General features: G+C 49.0%; 1 protein-coding gene across 5 annotated transcripts in view; it reads left to right on the top strand.

Moving 5' to 3' along the window:
* The window catches only part of tecpr2 (tectonin beta-propeller repeat containing 2), a 16,934-nt gene extending 2,321 nt beyond the window's left edge, over positions 1 to 14,613 (top strand). For all 5 annotated transcript variants that reach the window (XM_053844451.1, XM_053844453.1, XM_053844452.1 and 2 more), the window contains exons 4-27: positions 19 to 147; positions 215 to 346; positions 1,183 to 1,340; positions 1,417 to 1,570; positions 1,642 to 1,794; positions 1,871 to 2,003; positions 2,189 to 2,427; positions 3,447 to 3,636; positions 3,708 to 3,918; positions 4,001 to 4,205; positions 4,370 to 4,579; positions 4,652 to 4,719; positions 4,788 to 4,903; positions 5,396 to 5,569; positions 6,280 to 6,460; positions 7,135 to 7,276; positions 7,945 to 8,170; positions 8,247 to 8,336; positions 8,714 to 8,811; positions 8,894 to 9,029; positions 11,256 to 11,404; positions 11,470 to 11,611; positions 12,578 to 12,727; positions 14,068 to 14,613. In XM_053844451.1, coding sequence (XP_053700426.1) covers positions 19 to 147; positions 215 to 346; positions 1,183 to 1,340; positions 1,417 to 1,570; positions 1,642 to 1,794; positions 1,871 to 2,003; positions 2,189 to 2,427; positions 3,447 to 3,636; positions 3,708 to 3,918; positions 4,001 to 4,205; positions 4,370 to 4,579; positions 4,652 to 4,719; positions 4,788 to 4,903; positions 5,396 to 5,569; positions 6,280 to 6,460; positions 7,135 to 7,276; positions 7,945 to 8,170; positions 8,247 to 8,336; positions 8,714 to 8,811; positions 8,894 to 9,029; positions 11,256 to 11,404; positions 11,470 to 11,611; positions 12,578 to 12,727; positions 14,068 to 14,219 — 3,738 coding nt within the window. In that variant the 3' untranslated portion in view covers positions 14,220 to 14,613. The remainder of the gene's footprint in view (positions 1 to 18; positions 148 to 214; positions 347 to 1,182; positions 1,341 to 1,416; positions 1,571 to 1,641; positions 1,795 to 1,870; positions 2,004 to 2,188; positions 2,428 to 3,446; positions 3,637 to 3,707; positions 3,919 to 4,000; positions 4,206 to 4,369; positions 4,580 to 4,651; positions 4,720 to 4,787; positions 4,904 to 5,395; positions 5,570 to 6,279; positions 6,461 to 7,134; positions 7,277 to 7,944; positions 8,171 to 8,246; positions 8,337 to 8,713; positions 8,812 to 8,893; positions 9,030 to 11,255; positions 11,405 to 11,469; positions 11,612 to 12,577; positions 12,728 to 14,067) is intronic.

The following is a 14,613-nucleotide window of genomic DNA, read 5'->3' as shown; positions in this document are numbered from 1 at the left end:
CCGGATGTTTGTGCGCAGGGAAAATCTGATGCAATCACTGCTGTGAAAATCCTGAGCTGTTTTGATGACCTGGTTGCTGTGGGAACGGCATCAGGTCACGTGATCATCTTTCAGCTGGTTTCTCCTCTACCGGGTCGCAACAAGCAGGTGATTATTTTGACTCATTTCGTGGTTCTGGAGCTCTGCCTGTCACTGCCTGTGTCTGCTGTTGCAGTTGCGGCGGTACAATGTGGTCGGGCTTCACAAAGGGACAGTTACTGCTTTGGCATGGAGCACTAACGGAATGAAGCTGTTCTCTGGAGACGACAAAGGGCGGGTTGTGTTCACGTCTCTGGATCTGGTTCAGGTGAGAGCGGAGAAATCCTAAGACATGTCTGAGAAGAACCTTGCAAAATCTTGGAAGCAATGCCATTTATGCAGGCTGTAATACAGTACATGTCCTGACCTGCTCTTCAACCTTTACAGTGAGCAAGGCCACTCACAGCGCTCCACAAAATACAGCCCGATTGTTAGTGTGGCATTTACTGCTCACACTCTAGTGTTGGCAGATCAGTCAGTCTGGTATATATTTATATTTACAGCTAAAGTTCTAATTTTATCATATGGCATGACGTGACTAACGTCAGAACTGTCGTGATAAATAAAACCCTCGTGTCATCATGTGTCACTGCAAATATGGAAGTGAATATCATATGACTGATGACCCCATAACTCTAAAATATCTCCGGTGTCAAATGTTGAAGTGAAATATTGACAAACATGTGACGTAAATACTCATGTTGTCGAGAAGTTTTGAATATTATACATTGAAGTAAAACGTTAGAAAGTATGTTATTAAATATGTTGTATGGAGCAAGAAAATGTTTTATGTGGGTTTTTTAGAAATCTAAAACAAAATTCTCAGGATAAATAATAATAACAAGTTTGTTGCTAAAACATTAGAGAAATGTGACATAATAATCTAAATAAAGCTGTAAAATTCAGGTGACTGGTGAAGTGACTGAAGAATAAATAGGTCATACAGATCTCACCAATCCACCATCCACTATAAATGAAGAGTGCAGTTGTCAGGATCATCTGTTGAGTTTTGTGGAATACGCTGCTGCGTTTTGGCTTCTGTAAATCTGGAATATATCAAACGTGTGAGAGTCGCAGCACTGCTAATGTGTGGGTTCTGCTCAGGGCGTTTGCAACCCTGTGCTGCTGCTGGAGGAGTCGGCGTCGATAGTTCAGCTGGACTACAGTCACCAGGTGCTGCTGGTGTCCACACTGCATCGATCTCTGCTTTACTGTACGCAGAAGCCTGAGGTGACCCAACTTGGCTCAAAGCCCAGGAAGAGGTAATACCAAAGCATTGCATTCACGAGTCTGTGGCTAGAACTAAAGCTCATTGGTTTATGTTTTATGTGGCTGAAGCAGTGGCAGGTTCGGCGCTTGCTTTCTCCCGGCTCTCTGCAAACAGAGTGACCTGCAAGTGTTCGCCGCCCGCCCTGGATTGCGACTTTGGAGGTCAGACATCAGAGGGCAGGTGGAGGACACCCGGCTGCTCAAGCCTCTCTTCAACGCAGAGGTTTAGTTCCTCATCTGTAGGCACATCTCAAGGGTTCGGTCCAGAAATTAACCCAGTCTTTTCTGGATCAGTTTCCTCAGTTTGAGCTGTTTCCTCGGCCCGACTCCGTCGGAGGGTGTCGACCTCCCGAAAGACAGTTGGGTCTGATGAGCTGTTTTCTGAAAGAGGCCTGGATCCTCAGCTGGAACGAGTACAGTGTGTACGTCCTGGACTGCGTTAAAGAGGTATTCTGAAGGGAAGCACCTTCACTGCGTAGCTAGCCTCACGCCACTCACATCCATTTGTTAACACCGAGTTTAGGAGATCGTCGGGGCTTTGGAGAGCAGTGGAGACATAGTGTCAGTGTCGTGTTCCGACAATGAGATCTTTATTCTGAAAGGGGATCGAGACATCATCCGTCTGTCTGACACACCAGAAGGTTTGGTCTCCAACTGTAAGTACCTCTACTACTGCTCCATGTTCATTAAAGATATTGTTTCTGAGACTGCAGCCACTGCATCGACTTCCCCTTGTTTAAAGAGGGGACCTCTCCTTGGTTTAAGAACACGTGCATCTGTGTTCATAATTGCATGAATAAAACAGTGAACAGGCTAACACGTCTTCACGGATTCTCTCCAGTGTCAGACCTTTCTCTCCGTTTGACCTCACCCATGACCACGCCCACCATCGTGCCGCCCTCTGGATTAATAGAAACAGCTCAGCCAATCAGAACCATGGCCATTATTGTGGAGAGTGAGGGGAAGGAAGGTGCAGGTCTGGAAGCTCAACGAGGCGAGGAGGCAGATGGAGGAGAAAAGATGGTGGCGGACGAGGTGGAGGCGGTGGAGGAAGCGGACGAGCAGGAAGCACATCAGGAGGTAATAGAGTGATGAGTCAGAGATGGGGTGGGGCCTGATGGAGTCTGTGAGTGGGCTCGAGTCGCACCCATCAGTGGCTTGTGACTCCACTTGGAACTAGAGACTTGGATTCATGATGTGGCGCCCGTGCACCCACAGCCAGCAGCCAAGCAACAGTGATACCCTCAGTTTGGCGAGGGACACTGTAGGGCGAATAATAGAGTGGCCAGTTTCACAACCATAACATCTGACTATAGATGTGCATCACATTGGGCTACAGCCAATATTTACTTGTGAGACTTGACTTGGACTCATGACTTGAGACCAGAGACTTGACTTGGCACTTCTGGTCCCAGTTGTTTGTCAGTCCTGCGTAGTGGCATATTGAAATACGAAGCCTGATCTGCTCATCTGACTTTGGACCCGACTTGAGGGCTCTGCTTCCCTTTGACCGTCGCTGTACGCAACCAGGAGTATTATCAAGAACTGCAGTTATTGTCCTATCATCATGATGCTTCACTTGTCTGTCAAGATTATTCTAAAAAAACGCTCGCCTTTTTCTTACATGACCTTGCTCTGCCTTTATTTTTCATGTGTTTCCATTTTGCCTTATACATCTGTTCAGATCTTTTACTGTGTGTTTTTTAGTGAAGGTACAGCCCATATGTCCTGTTCATACAGTTCATCTGATTATGTTTGATATTTTATGGGTGAAATGTCTATTTTGTCTAGCACTGATTTTGTTGTCCTGTTAGCTCATTAGATTTGAAGTGAAATGCTAGCTATATTGGATGAAACTCCCTGTCCACATCTGCTGTCGACTCACAAATGACTTTTTTTAAACTTGATGTCTAACTTGCAGGGCAGTTTAAAGGCCTCAGGAATGACTGCAATTTGACTAGCTGCTATCCAGTTGACTGATGTGGATGTTGATGCCCAGATTTGACTCTCAGCTCAGCTCCTCAACAGTCAGATGCATTTTGTTCAGTATGTGACTTTAGTGTGTGTCAAGTTTGTCGTGTTTTTTCTGTGTCGTGTAGACATGTCCGCGAGCCGCAGTCTGTTCGCACAGCCGCAGCAGCTCACTCACTTCCTGGGACAGTCTCCATGGAAACAGCCCAGTTGCTGCGTCTTATGAACTGGTCCCCAGACGCTACAGCGGCGCTGAGATGGAGCAAGAGCTGGTGGTTAAAGCCATCAGGGTCAAGAAGAAAAAGAGACAGCGACAAGGCAAGAACCTCGTAAACCCCCTGGCCGGCCAAAAGAAACACTGAAGTCTTACCGGTAGTTTTTTTTAACAGACAGCACCAGTGGAAATCGTCTTTCTGAGAGCTCCGACTCCAAGTTAGCGATACAGGACGACACATGTAGTGAGGGTGGGAGTGGTACTCCGCTGAGCGACAGGGCTCCTTTCACCGATATGAACTCCCAGGATCAGGATTCTCCCACCCACAACTGCCCAGATGGAGACTTGCTGGAAGATAAGGTGGCGGAATCCTCTGCAAACTGTGGGTAAGAGACTTTATTCTTGTGCAACTGTGTCCCACCGCTTTGTTTATCATTGACTCGGATCCCTTTGGGGTTTGTGGAGCAGGTCTTGCCCCCCTGCAGGCACCATGCTCATCCAAGGCCTACAAGATCAGCACACCCAAGGCCAGGAAGCTACTGCTGGTGCACAGGCCTTGACCCCCGATGTGGACCTGCTTCTGGAATGCACCTTCTCATATTTACATAATGATGAGAAACAGGAAATGGAGGATGAACTGCTGAGCCCTCTGATCGGACCAGAAGAGGAAGAGGTTTGTAGAACCTCTAACTCTGTTTCGGTTCTGCAGTTTGTAAAGGGCCACTAAAGAGTTTGAGTCGATTCGGCTGTAAGAAGAGAGCTACGCCGCTCTTGTGTGCTGGACTTGCTCGGAGCCTGAGCTGCTGTTCACTGAAGGCTGTCTGTGTCCGTGGGCAGGAGGACGAGCTGGATCCTCCCAGCCAGATGTTTTACTCCACTGTCAGTCATCTAGACCGAAAGACAAGTGTGTCCAGCGAAGAAGAGGCAGACATCTATGCCCCCGCTCCTCCCCAAAACGATGGTCAACACGCAGGCAACGATCAGACTGATAAAAGCGGCAAACACGCTGAAGAGAGTGAGGCTGGAGACCGAAGAAAGCCTGTGCAGGTATCACAAGCATCAGAGTGGAAATCACACGGAGGTTCTGTTTGTGCCAGTGGAAACCTTTTGTTGTATCAGTTGGCAGAAAGCTGGATGGGTTACTCTGGGCCCGGCTGTGGAATCCTGAGCCTTCAAGTGACTGACAGGTTCGTAGTTCATGACTGTCGTGTCTGCTGTCCTCGCACGTGTCGTATCCGCTACTTCTCTCCTGCAGGTATGTTTGGTGTCTGGACTTTAAAGGCGGACTCTTCTGTAGTCCCTTGCCTGAAACTGGACTGAACTGGCAGCGCTTTGAAGACAATGTCCACCAGATGGCGCTGTCCCCTTCAGGTGAGCGAGTCGGAGCCTGAACGCGTCCCGCTGTAGTTTACATTTGTTAGTGATGCTGTTGTTGTTGGGTGAGTTACTTCACGCCGCTGTGCATTGTTTGCGACTAGTTATTGTCATTGAAGCATCTTTGTCTCTGATCTCTTGACTTCAGTTTGGTGACGAGCTGTTGGTGTTGCGCAGCACTTGGTGTTCACGTGAACTAATTTCACGAGGTAGAGAGATCTTTTGGTTGCACTCAACAAGTGCACAGTACTTCACAGATCTTTGCATCCTTTTCTCCGGCGTACTAAAAACAATGAAGACTTTGTATCACAAAAAAAGAAAAACAGACGATTAATTCCAATGTTCATTACAGAGAGTTGTACTTAGTAAAGTATGGCCCTGTTTATTGGTCTTTGATGCCTTGCATTACGGTGCGGAAGCAAAAGCTAATCATCACGTTACTTTGAGCTACTTCCTCCAACACTGCTAACAGTTGCTGAACCTTGGCAGGTAATTTGCTGTGGAAGGTGGAGCAGAAGACCTTCACTGCCTATGCCTGTGCTAAAGTGTCCGGGAAAGGGAAACGTCACTGGTACAAAGCCGTGGAGCAGAGTGCCTTTGTTGCTCTCAGTGACGACTCGGCTTGGATCATCAGGACCAACGGTGACATGTACCTGCAGACAGGTAGCTTCCTGTGGACTCTGGTGTCTCTCGCTGATGGCTTCTTAGCCAAACACTGATCTTACCCTCCAGAAACCAGTGGTTAGTTTGTTTATGTCAGGAGTGAGCTGTGGCCATCAAGCCAAAAGACAAAGAAGGCTTCCATTTGACAAAAATAATTTTCTACACATAGTTGTTATTCAAAGAAAGTACAAATAGGAAAGATAAATTCCACCATTCCATCCTGTGCTTCAATTATCCGTTTAGTTACATATTATTTCATTTTATTTAAAGGTTGTAATGAATGATCTTTTCAAGTGGTTGATATCTCAGCATTTAACATTTCAATATGACTGGCAATAGCTATGGGGGAAGAAAAACCGACACAGAAATGGGTAAAGACCCAAAATAGAGACCTAAAAACACCAGAGTTTTTTTTAGAAATCAAACCGTAATGAATGATGAAAAAAGTACAATGTTGTTTTTTAGTTTTGCTGTGACCTGTGGAGGCCCACATCAGTACCAGCAAAGGGTCAAATGTGGCCCCCGGGCCGCACTTTGGTCTAGTTTAGTTTCTTATTCCCCAGGTTCATGATCGTCTTTGGACATAGGAAATCCTCATCTCAGTATCAAGAGCCTTGCATCTCATAGTGACGACCGATGTGCCTACTAAGCTGTGCGCTTTAATGCTGAGTGAGACACTTTTAAGGCTGTGACCCATGTCCTCGCTGCAGGTCTGAGTGTGGACCGCCCTTGCGCCCGCTCCGTGAAGGTCGACACACCCTGCGTGTTCAGCCAGGTGTGCGTGCGAGGGGGAGTCGTCTGGGCGCTGAGCGAACACAAGACACTCTTCTACAGGGAAGGCCTGAACAGCTACTGCAGTGAGGGCGATTCCTGGAAGAGCGACACCGTCAGGTAACACTGCTGTGCTACCTTCACACCTAACACATGAAATGAAGAAGTTTCTGTCTCCCTCTTCTTCATATAAACTTCATCTAAACTCATCCAGTGAGTTTTCCTGTCTTATCTTTTCACATTGTGCAAAGGTCAGTTTTCTTTCTCTTCTGGTGTCTTTACTTACGGAGTTAAGCAAATATCCCCACACTCAATATTGGGTTGGTAAATATGTGTTGAAACAGCTGGTAAGTAGATGCAGACCAACGTCTTCTTCAAAACAAGATGAACTCCAAAAAGGAGTTTGGCCATCAGTCCATTCTGACTGACACTGCCGCCTTATTCACGGTCAGCTGGCTTCAGGCAGATGCAAAACAATAGAAGTCAGGCTTCAAGGAGTGAGCACATCATGCTGTTACAAGTCTGCATCAGTTGCTTTCACTTCCCTTCACTGTCTGGGTAGACTTGCTCTATTCAGACACTCACTCTCGCCATCGCAACAGTCAGTTGTAGGTGCTTGTTAAAGCAGCAGCAGGACCCACTCCCAGGTTCTGTAGCACTCAAGCCACTTCATCGTGGAAACAAATGCTGTGCAAGTGCTAAACAAATGACACGGACATGAATAGAGAATGAGGTTTGTGCTCAAATTTCACCTCTAAATCAGAGTTTGTCTAATCAACCTCCCCACCCTGCAGTGAAGCCCAGGGAATGGACCTGATGTGCATCGCGCTGGGAGACGGCGGGACGGCTTGGGCTCTGGATTCTAGTGGAAGTCTTTGGTTCAGAACTGGCATCTGTTCATCAAAACCACAAGGGGACGATGATCACTGGTGGCAGGTTGGTGGTGCAGCTCATGCAGGTTCAATATCGGCGGGGACAATTCACACCATCCTGCCCAGCAGGTACGTGATTTCACGGCTGATTCCCCGGCCTCACTTTTGAACCTGCTGCTGTGTTTGCTCAACAAACACCACAGTGGTTTGTATTAGACAAACAGGTTTAAAAGATCACAGCTGTCACGACTGAACAAAAGCCGGACGTGAATAGACAGTCCAGAAAGGTCAGTGCGTGAGGTGCAGGCCACAGCTGAAGCTGAAGTGAAAGCGTGGCAGGAGCTGGACTAAGGATGAGCTGGTGACTCGGCTGGTGATGGAAGGTGGGGTGTGGTTCATCCCAACCATGGGACACACCTGCCCGGGCCTCCCTGACTTTGTTCACACTGACGGTCTTGTGTTTCTTCATGTCTTTTGGCTGTGCCAGGAGGAACACATGTGTCTGTTGATGGTCTGTGTTCACATTCAGCTGAACAAATTTAAATTGCCAGGCTTCCTGCGAGATGCGTCTGAGACCAATCTGTTCCACTCTGGGCACATCAGACCCACAGGGCCACATCGGGCTGATCATAACTGAGTGATGTCTGTTTTGAACCCTGACCTCTTGTTCACTGCGCAGGAATCCTGGTCCAAGCAGACGTGATCATTTGTGGTTTGCTTCTTGTTTCCCAGATCAGCATCTCGGACTACGTGGTCTTCGATCAGGGCAGTTTGTTCCAGACGTTATTGCAGGCCACTCACAGCGTGGCCACTGTCACCAGGGCTCCTGTGGAGCGGGTAGTGGCTTTTCTCTCGCAGTATTCCCAGTGCCAACCCAGTTTGGTGGGTGCCAATTCTAGAGGTGTGTGGGTGGCGTCTGGCCGCAACCAGCTGCACCTGGCTCGTGGGAGCCTAGTTGGTGAGTGGACTTCTTCTCAAGTGCGACCTTCTGCTGTCACTGCCCCATGAAACTCAGCCTCGTCGCCTGTCTACAGGCACTTTCTGGCAAAATGTTGTCCCAAGAGGAACCATTTCTGCCACCAGGTGGACTTTCATAACGTCTTCCAGAGTCCTCCATCGAGAAGGTATCATCAGTCCTGACACTCATGACGAGTCATCATTTTTCATCAAGTTCACATGACTAAGACGCACTCAAAATCTCCAAGTTAGAAAATGACATTTGTACTTTCTTATTTGAGTCTAAAACTTTGTCATATATAGTCTTGCACTTGCCACTTCCCCTTTTATGCCGTCGCATTTCACTGTACATGAGCGTGTAGCAAGGTTGTGGCAGTGAAAAACACGGACCATTGTTGGGATGTTGATCTCCTCTGCAGTTAGAGAAACAGAGCATTCAAACGATGAAGATGCAGTCAGACCGTTCGAGCAGGTGGTCCAACCATCACGGGTTGTGGCAGCAACAGTAGAGTGACGCCGGTGCTGACTGTCACTTGTGCTCCAGGTGCGTTTCTCTGGTTGGCTCAGAGCAGGAAGGACCTCTTCTGTGTGTGGGATCAGGATGGAGAGTTGCGACCGTCCTCCGTTTCGCTGCCGCCGGAGGTGAAGGACCCTTGCATCATTCCTCTGAATCATTTCTGCCTGGGTTGTTTGGACCATTAATCCATGTACTGTGTGTGTTCAGGTGGAGCTGACTCACCTGTCTGCCTGTCATGACGCTCTCTGGGGGCTGGACACTCATGGGCGTGTCAGCATTCGGACCCTCACTCAGTCCTGTCCCATCGGCCTGCACTGGACCTTGCTTGACCTCAGTCAGCTTGGTACGTACAAGGTCGTCCCGACGCTGTCCTTGCTGACTCCCTTTTCCTTTTTAAGTTACGGGTTTCGATTGAGATTTCTGACGCAGATGCCCTGCACCCTCAAACATTACGAGAAAGAACAAACGGTTCCCAATCATTATAAGCAGACGGACCAAATCCACAATAGCAGTGTGTACATGTGTGTCACCGTATGAAGAACAAGTGGGCCTCACAACCGTTACAGTTTCTAATGTGGCCCTTCAGTACATTCAATTGCACCCCTCTGGTCTAAACCAGACCAGGGCAAATGGTGTGAAATGGAATTCATGGTCTTGAGCTGCTATGTTTATCTTGCATTTAGATCTCTGCATGAAATGAATGAAGCCCAAGTTCCTGGTCGCACAGCTTGTGTTGCTCTTCATCTTCATAAGGGAATGTAAGGCTTCCAGCCCATCTACAGATTATGCTGTATGACATGATCCCTGTGATGCTGTCACTTGCTTGCAGCCCCGCTGCTTCTCTGGACGGCAGTGACAGAGGGAAGTCATTTTGGAAGCACAATGTTCATGATTCAGTGATTCACACTGTGGAGAAAGGCGCAGCCAGTGAGGCTGTTTGGTCCTGGCCCGGCGTGTGTGTGTTTGCTGCTTTCTTTAAAAGCTCCACGAGTGGACAAACACAGCTGTGTGTCTCCGTCATATTGACAGGTGAATGTTGTGTAACCATTTCTAGGCGGTGGGAGTTGCTGGAGGTCAGCCCTGTGTGCGTGCGTGCGTGCGTCAGACTGAAACCTAACTTGAGAGCCGCTTCTGTTTTTAGCCGCGGAGCCTCTCGCTATCAGGGAGCACATGACCGGGTGTTGAATGTGTGGACGAGAACTGCTTCAGCAACTTTTCCAGACACGTCAGCTCAAATGACATACACCACCACCACGTCCCTCCACCCTGGGCCCCCACAGACATCAACACCTGGAGATGTCGTTGCTGCATTTTCACCTTCAAACTGCTCTATCTCGTCCAGCTTTATTCAGTAGAACCTGTCACCAGTCCAGATGTGCCAACGGAGGCGTCCTTACTGGGGCCATCGATTACTAGTTTACTGGTTCAAATCAATGCTGCATTACATCAGTATATGACCTAAGGTGAACTTTAGCTTCATTCAGTCTATAAAGTGAAACCTTCCCAGAGCAGGTCACGCTGAGGTCGGGAAGTGCTGCACAACACACTCAGGATTAGATAAGGAGGGTGTGATTTGCTTTTCTCTCCGTGGTTAAACACACACAGGTTTGTGTTGCTGTCCCTGTGGGGACATTGGGGGGTTTCTCATTGACATCACCCTTTCCCCAGCCACTCCCACTAAAGCTAACCCTCCAAAACACATGGCTCACCTGAACCAGGACTCTGAACCAAACTTAAATCCAATTATAATGACCCAGTAATAACACACACACACACACACACACACAGGGCTGTGATTCCTGTGGTTAGATTTATGCCTCTCATCATGTGTAAGCAATATATTATACAAGGCAGTGAACAAGTTATTTTGTAATCATATGTTTTCATGACATTTAAGTCATGTTCAGCCAAATAATTGTGCTGAAAGATCGGGTGCATTTGTGGAGGCTGTGGTTGGAACCCTGTTAGTTTCTATGTCGTATTGTAATCTGCAAACATCTCGTGACTGTATGTGCTGTGCAGTCTAATATCTTTTGCTTCCAGCTTCTGCTGCTGGAGCAGAAGCAGAATCTAATACTGTACTTGCTGAACAACAACAACAGCTGCACACGGCAGCCAGGAGATGCTCAAGTGTTGGAGGTCAGTAGGGCAGGTTGTCAATAATCTCTGAAATATGAGGCTGTTTCCCAAAAACAACCTGACCTGGATTGCCGTCCGAAACAGAGCTGCGTCATGTGACCCTGCTCACGTTTCTGGTTGACCTTGTCTGCGGGAGATGATCTTGTGAGGTCCGCTTTGAAGGTGCGGACGCACCAAACTAGAACTGACAGCAACAATATGCTTGATAAAAGCATGAACTTCCTCAAGGTTGCCAGTGCGATGAAAGTCCTCCAGATCTGACTCCCGTGGAAACCTTTGTGGAGTTACTGTTTCACTCCGTGGCCTGATGGTTTGGGACTCACCCAGGTGACAATATCAGGAGGAAACAGTGGTACCGGTGCCATCCCGTCTCTCTCTGGTGCGTCGTGTTGAGCCGCCTGTGCCATGTGACTCTCTGGTTCTCCGGCAGGAAACGTCCGTCTGGTCAGCGTCAGCTGCGGCAGCCAGAACGTCTGGGCCGTGGACCATCGGGGCGCGGTCTACTTCAGAGTGGGGACTCAGCCGCTCAACCCCAGCATGATGTTGCCAGCTTGGATCCAGATCGAGCCGCCAGTCCTTGTAAGTGCGCCTCACTCAGGTGGCAGGAGGCGCAGGCTGCTGACCCTGCTCCGGTGTTCCCACAGCCTGTCGGCGTCCAGCTGCTCAGCATCCACACCAGTCCCAACGACACGCTGCTCTGGGCGGTGGACAATCGAGGGAGTGTGTTCGTGAGGACGGGCCTGAGTGAAGAGATGCCTGTGGGCACCAACTGGGACCTGGTGCCAGGTGAACCTCCGTCTGCACTTCACAATCATGTCGTGAGTTTAGTACAGGGTCAGGTCAGGTCGGTTGACCTTTCGACCTGGTCACAGCAGCCAATGACAGCAAAGACACTGACATGCACCAAAGACATTAAAGGTATCAAAGACATCCACAAAGCAGCAACATTCAAGATCAATCAATACCCATAATGTATAAACATCAATCATGATGAAAAGAAAAGATAGGTACTGTCATTTCCAGACTATAGGACGCAACATTTTTCTGGCGGTTTGAGTCCTGCAGCTTATACAACAGCGCAGCTGATATATGGGTTTCTACAGGCTGAAATCTGAGGCTTCTTATTGACCCTTGAAGCGCTGAAAATGTGCTGTTTTCGCCCACGTGTCCACAGCTCCGTCAACAGAGTGGATCTCCTGGAGCTCTGGAATCCAGAAGCAGCATTTCGAGGGCTTTAATGTCAATTAAAGATGTGAGACTCTGTCTTTAGACAAAGTGCCTTCAGCTCAAAAGTCCGAGGTGAACACAAGCGAGTCGGGTTGTGGCCGCGGACTTGATCCCGTCTCTGGGGAGAGCAGCGTGGACCAATCAAGACGCTCTGTGTTACGCAGCTATTTCCTCACTCTCCATGCTGGACCCAGCGTTCTTAAGCCACCAGCCTGCACCACTGACCCGTCCCCAGTGCAGACAGCACCACTGCACCTGAGGCTTGTGTGGGAACAAGATCTATTTTCCTTAAATGTAGTAGGTCTATTCCGGTGACCTCACAGAGGTGCGTGATATGACGGCGTCCTGATGAAATCATGCTGGTCGGCTCAATGCTGTAAACATGACTAGTTGTGTTTTTGTTTCTAACCTCCGGGTGTGTAAAACTTCACCTAAATTTTATGATGGAGAACTGAACGTCACTGTTGTTGTTGTTGTTGTGTTTCTGTGGCCTGTGCATGTTCCCAACGTTTGCTGCTCTTCCAGGACTGGTGGTGACTCAGCTGGTGCTCAGCTGCCGCACCGTTTGGGTGCGCTGCGTGAACGGAGACTTGGCCAGGCGCTACGGCGTCTCCCAGCACAATCCAGCTGGAGACTACTGGAAGAAGATTCCCGGCACTGCCAACTGGCTGACAGGTGAGAGCGGGTCGTGCTCCCAACCTGCTGCTGTTGCAGAGTTAGGTCCACTGCTGGGACAGTTGCAGGGTTAGGTCAACAGTAACATGCCTTTCCTTATTGTCTGAGGAAGTCTGGAGTGGCAGAGCAGTGTTTGGCAGTGGTGCAGGACATGTGTGCCAGGTGTGAGACAGTAGTGAGGTGTGCTGCAGGTGGAACAGAGGAGTTCTAGGTGGAGGTGGGAGTGCACCAAGGCTCAGCTCTGAGCCCCTTCCTCTTTGCCATGGTGATGGACAGAGGAGGTTAGACAAGAAGCCCCTTGGACCATGATGTTTGCAGATGACATTGTAATCTGTGGTGAGAACAGGGAGCCAGTGGAAGATCAGCTGGAGAGGTGGAGGTTTGCCTTAGAAAGGAGAGGAGTGAAGGTCAGCTGCAGTAAGACTGAATCCATGTGTGTGAATGAGAGGGAGCCAAGTGGACAGGTGAACTTACAGGGTGCAGAGATAAAGAAGTGCTGAGGCTCAACTGACCAGGGCCATGGAGAGTGTGAGGGAGAGGTGAAGAAGCGGCTGCAGGCAGGATGGAATCACTGGAGAAAAGTGTCAGGTGTGATGTGTGACGCAAGGATGAGAGGGAAAGTGTCCAGAAGGCTGGTGAGGCCAGCAACGTTGTATGGTTTGGAAACAGTGGCACTGAGGAGAAGACAGGAGGCAGAGCTGGAGGGAGCAGAGATGAAGATGCTGAGCTTCTCTCTGGGAGTGAGAGCAGGATGATGAGAGGATCAGAGGGACAGCACATGTGCTCAGGTCTTCAGGAGACCAAGTCAGAGAGGCTGGATGGAGATGGTTTGGACATGGACAGAGGAGAGAGAGAGAGAGAGCCAGTACAGTGGTAGATGAAGATGTTGAGATGTTGGAACTGCCAGGCAGAAGGTGGAGAGGAAGGCCACAGAGGAGAGTGATGGAGGTGGTGAAGGAGGACATGAGGTTTGAGAGAAGAGGAAGCAGAGGACAGAGTGAGATGGAGGAAGATGATCCGCTGTGGCCGCCACTGAAGGGAGAAGCCCAGAGAGACAGAAGAAGTAATGTGCCTTTCCTCCACACGCTTCAGACTCAGACGACTTATTTCACTGATGCTTTGGACCATGCTCCCACTGCAGTCCTGTATGTGTGCTTTGTTTTGAACTCAGTGGAGCTCAGTCTTCCAGGGCAAAGCCGCCTGTTCACGCTTGTTTCAAAGGCTGAACTGGGCTTTAAAGGTTCCTGCTTCGTGCCACAGGACGTCCTCACTTCTGATCATGAAACTAAGCCAAGGCCGCGGCGCCGTGTAGCCCATTGACCTTAATATGTCCCCCGCAGTGACGCCAGACGACGAGCTGTGGGCTGTGGATCCATCAGGTGGTTTGTCCCGCAGACTGACCAAGCTCCTCCCACAGTTGTCCAGTGGCCAGGCCTCCTCTGGTGCTGTCCACAGCAAGGATGATGTTGAAGACGAGTGGGAACTTATCTGAGGCTGAACCGTCTCCTCATATCATTCCGTGTTCCCACCCCACACGGGACCGCCGTTTTGAAGCAAATCCCACCGTAAAGGTCCATGTTTTATTCTTGTTTTCTACGAAGGCACTTTATTTTTGAGGCTGGCCAGGTTTGGTGGTGAACCTTTCTATTGGCCGACTGGTATTTGCACTAGACGGGAGGAGTTTGACTGGAAGTGAACGACTGTGGATCATTTCAAGCCTGGAACTCAACTGAAGGGATGTTTCTCTGACCTGTTCTGGACTAATGCACCTGGAAATTCATTCTTCTGTCCATCACTATCCTCCTGAAATGGTTGGTTAGCTGTCGTTGCTGCTAATAACAAACCACTCCTTTGTGTTTTATGGAATTAAACATATTTAAACACTG

This window comes from Synchiropus splendidus, chromosome 16, assembly GCF_027744825.2.
Source record: "Synchiropus splendidus isolate RoL2022-P1 chromosome 16, RoL_Sspl_1.0, whole genome shotgun sequence".
NCBI lineage: Eukaryota > Metazoa > Chordata > Actinopteri > Syngnathiformes > Callionymidae > Synchiropus > Synchiropus splendidus.
This window is presented reverse-complemented; position numbering and strand designations above follow the sequence as displayed.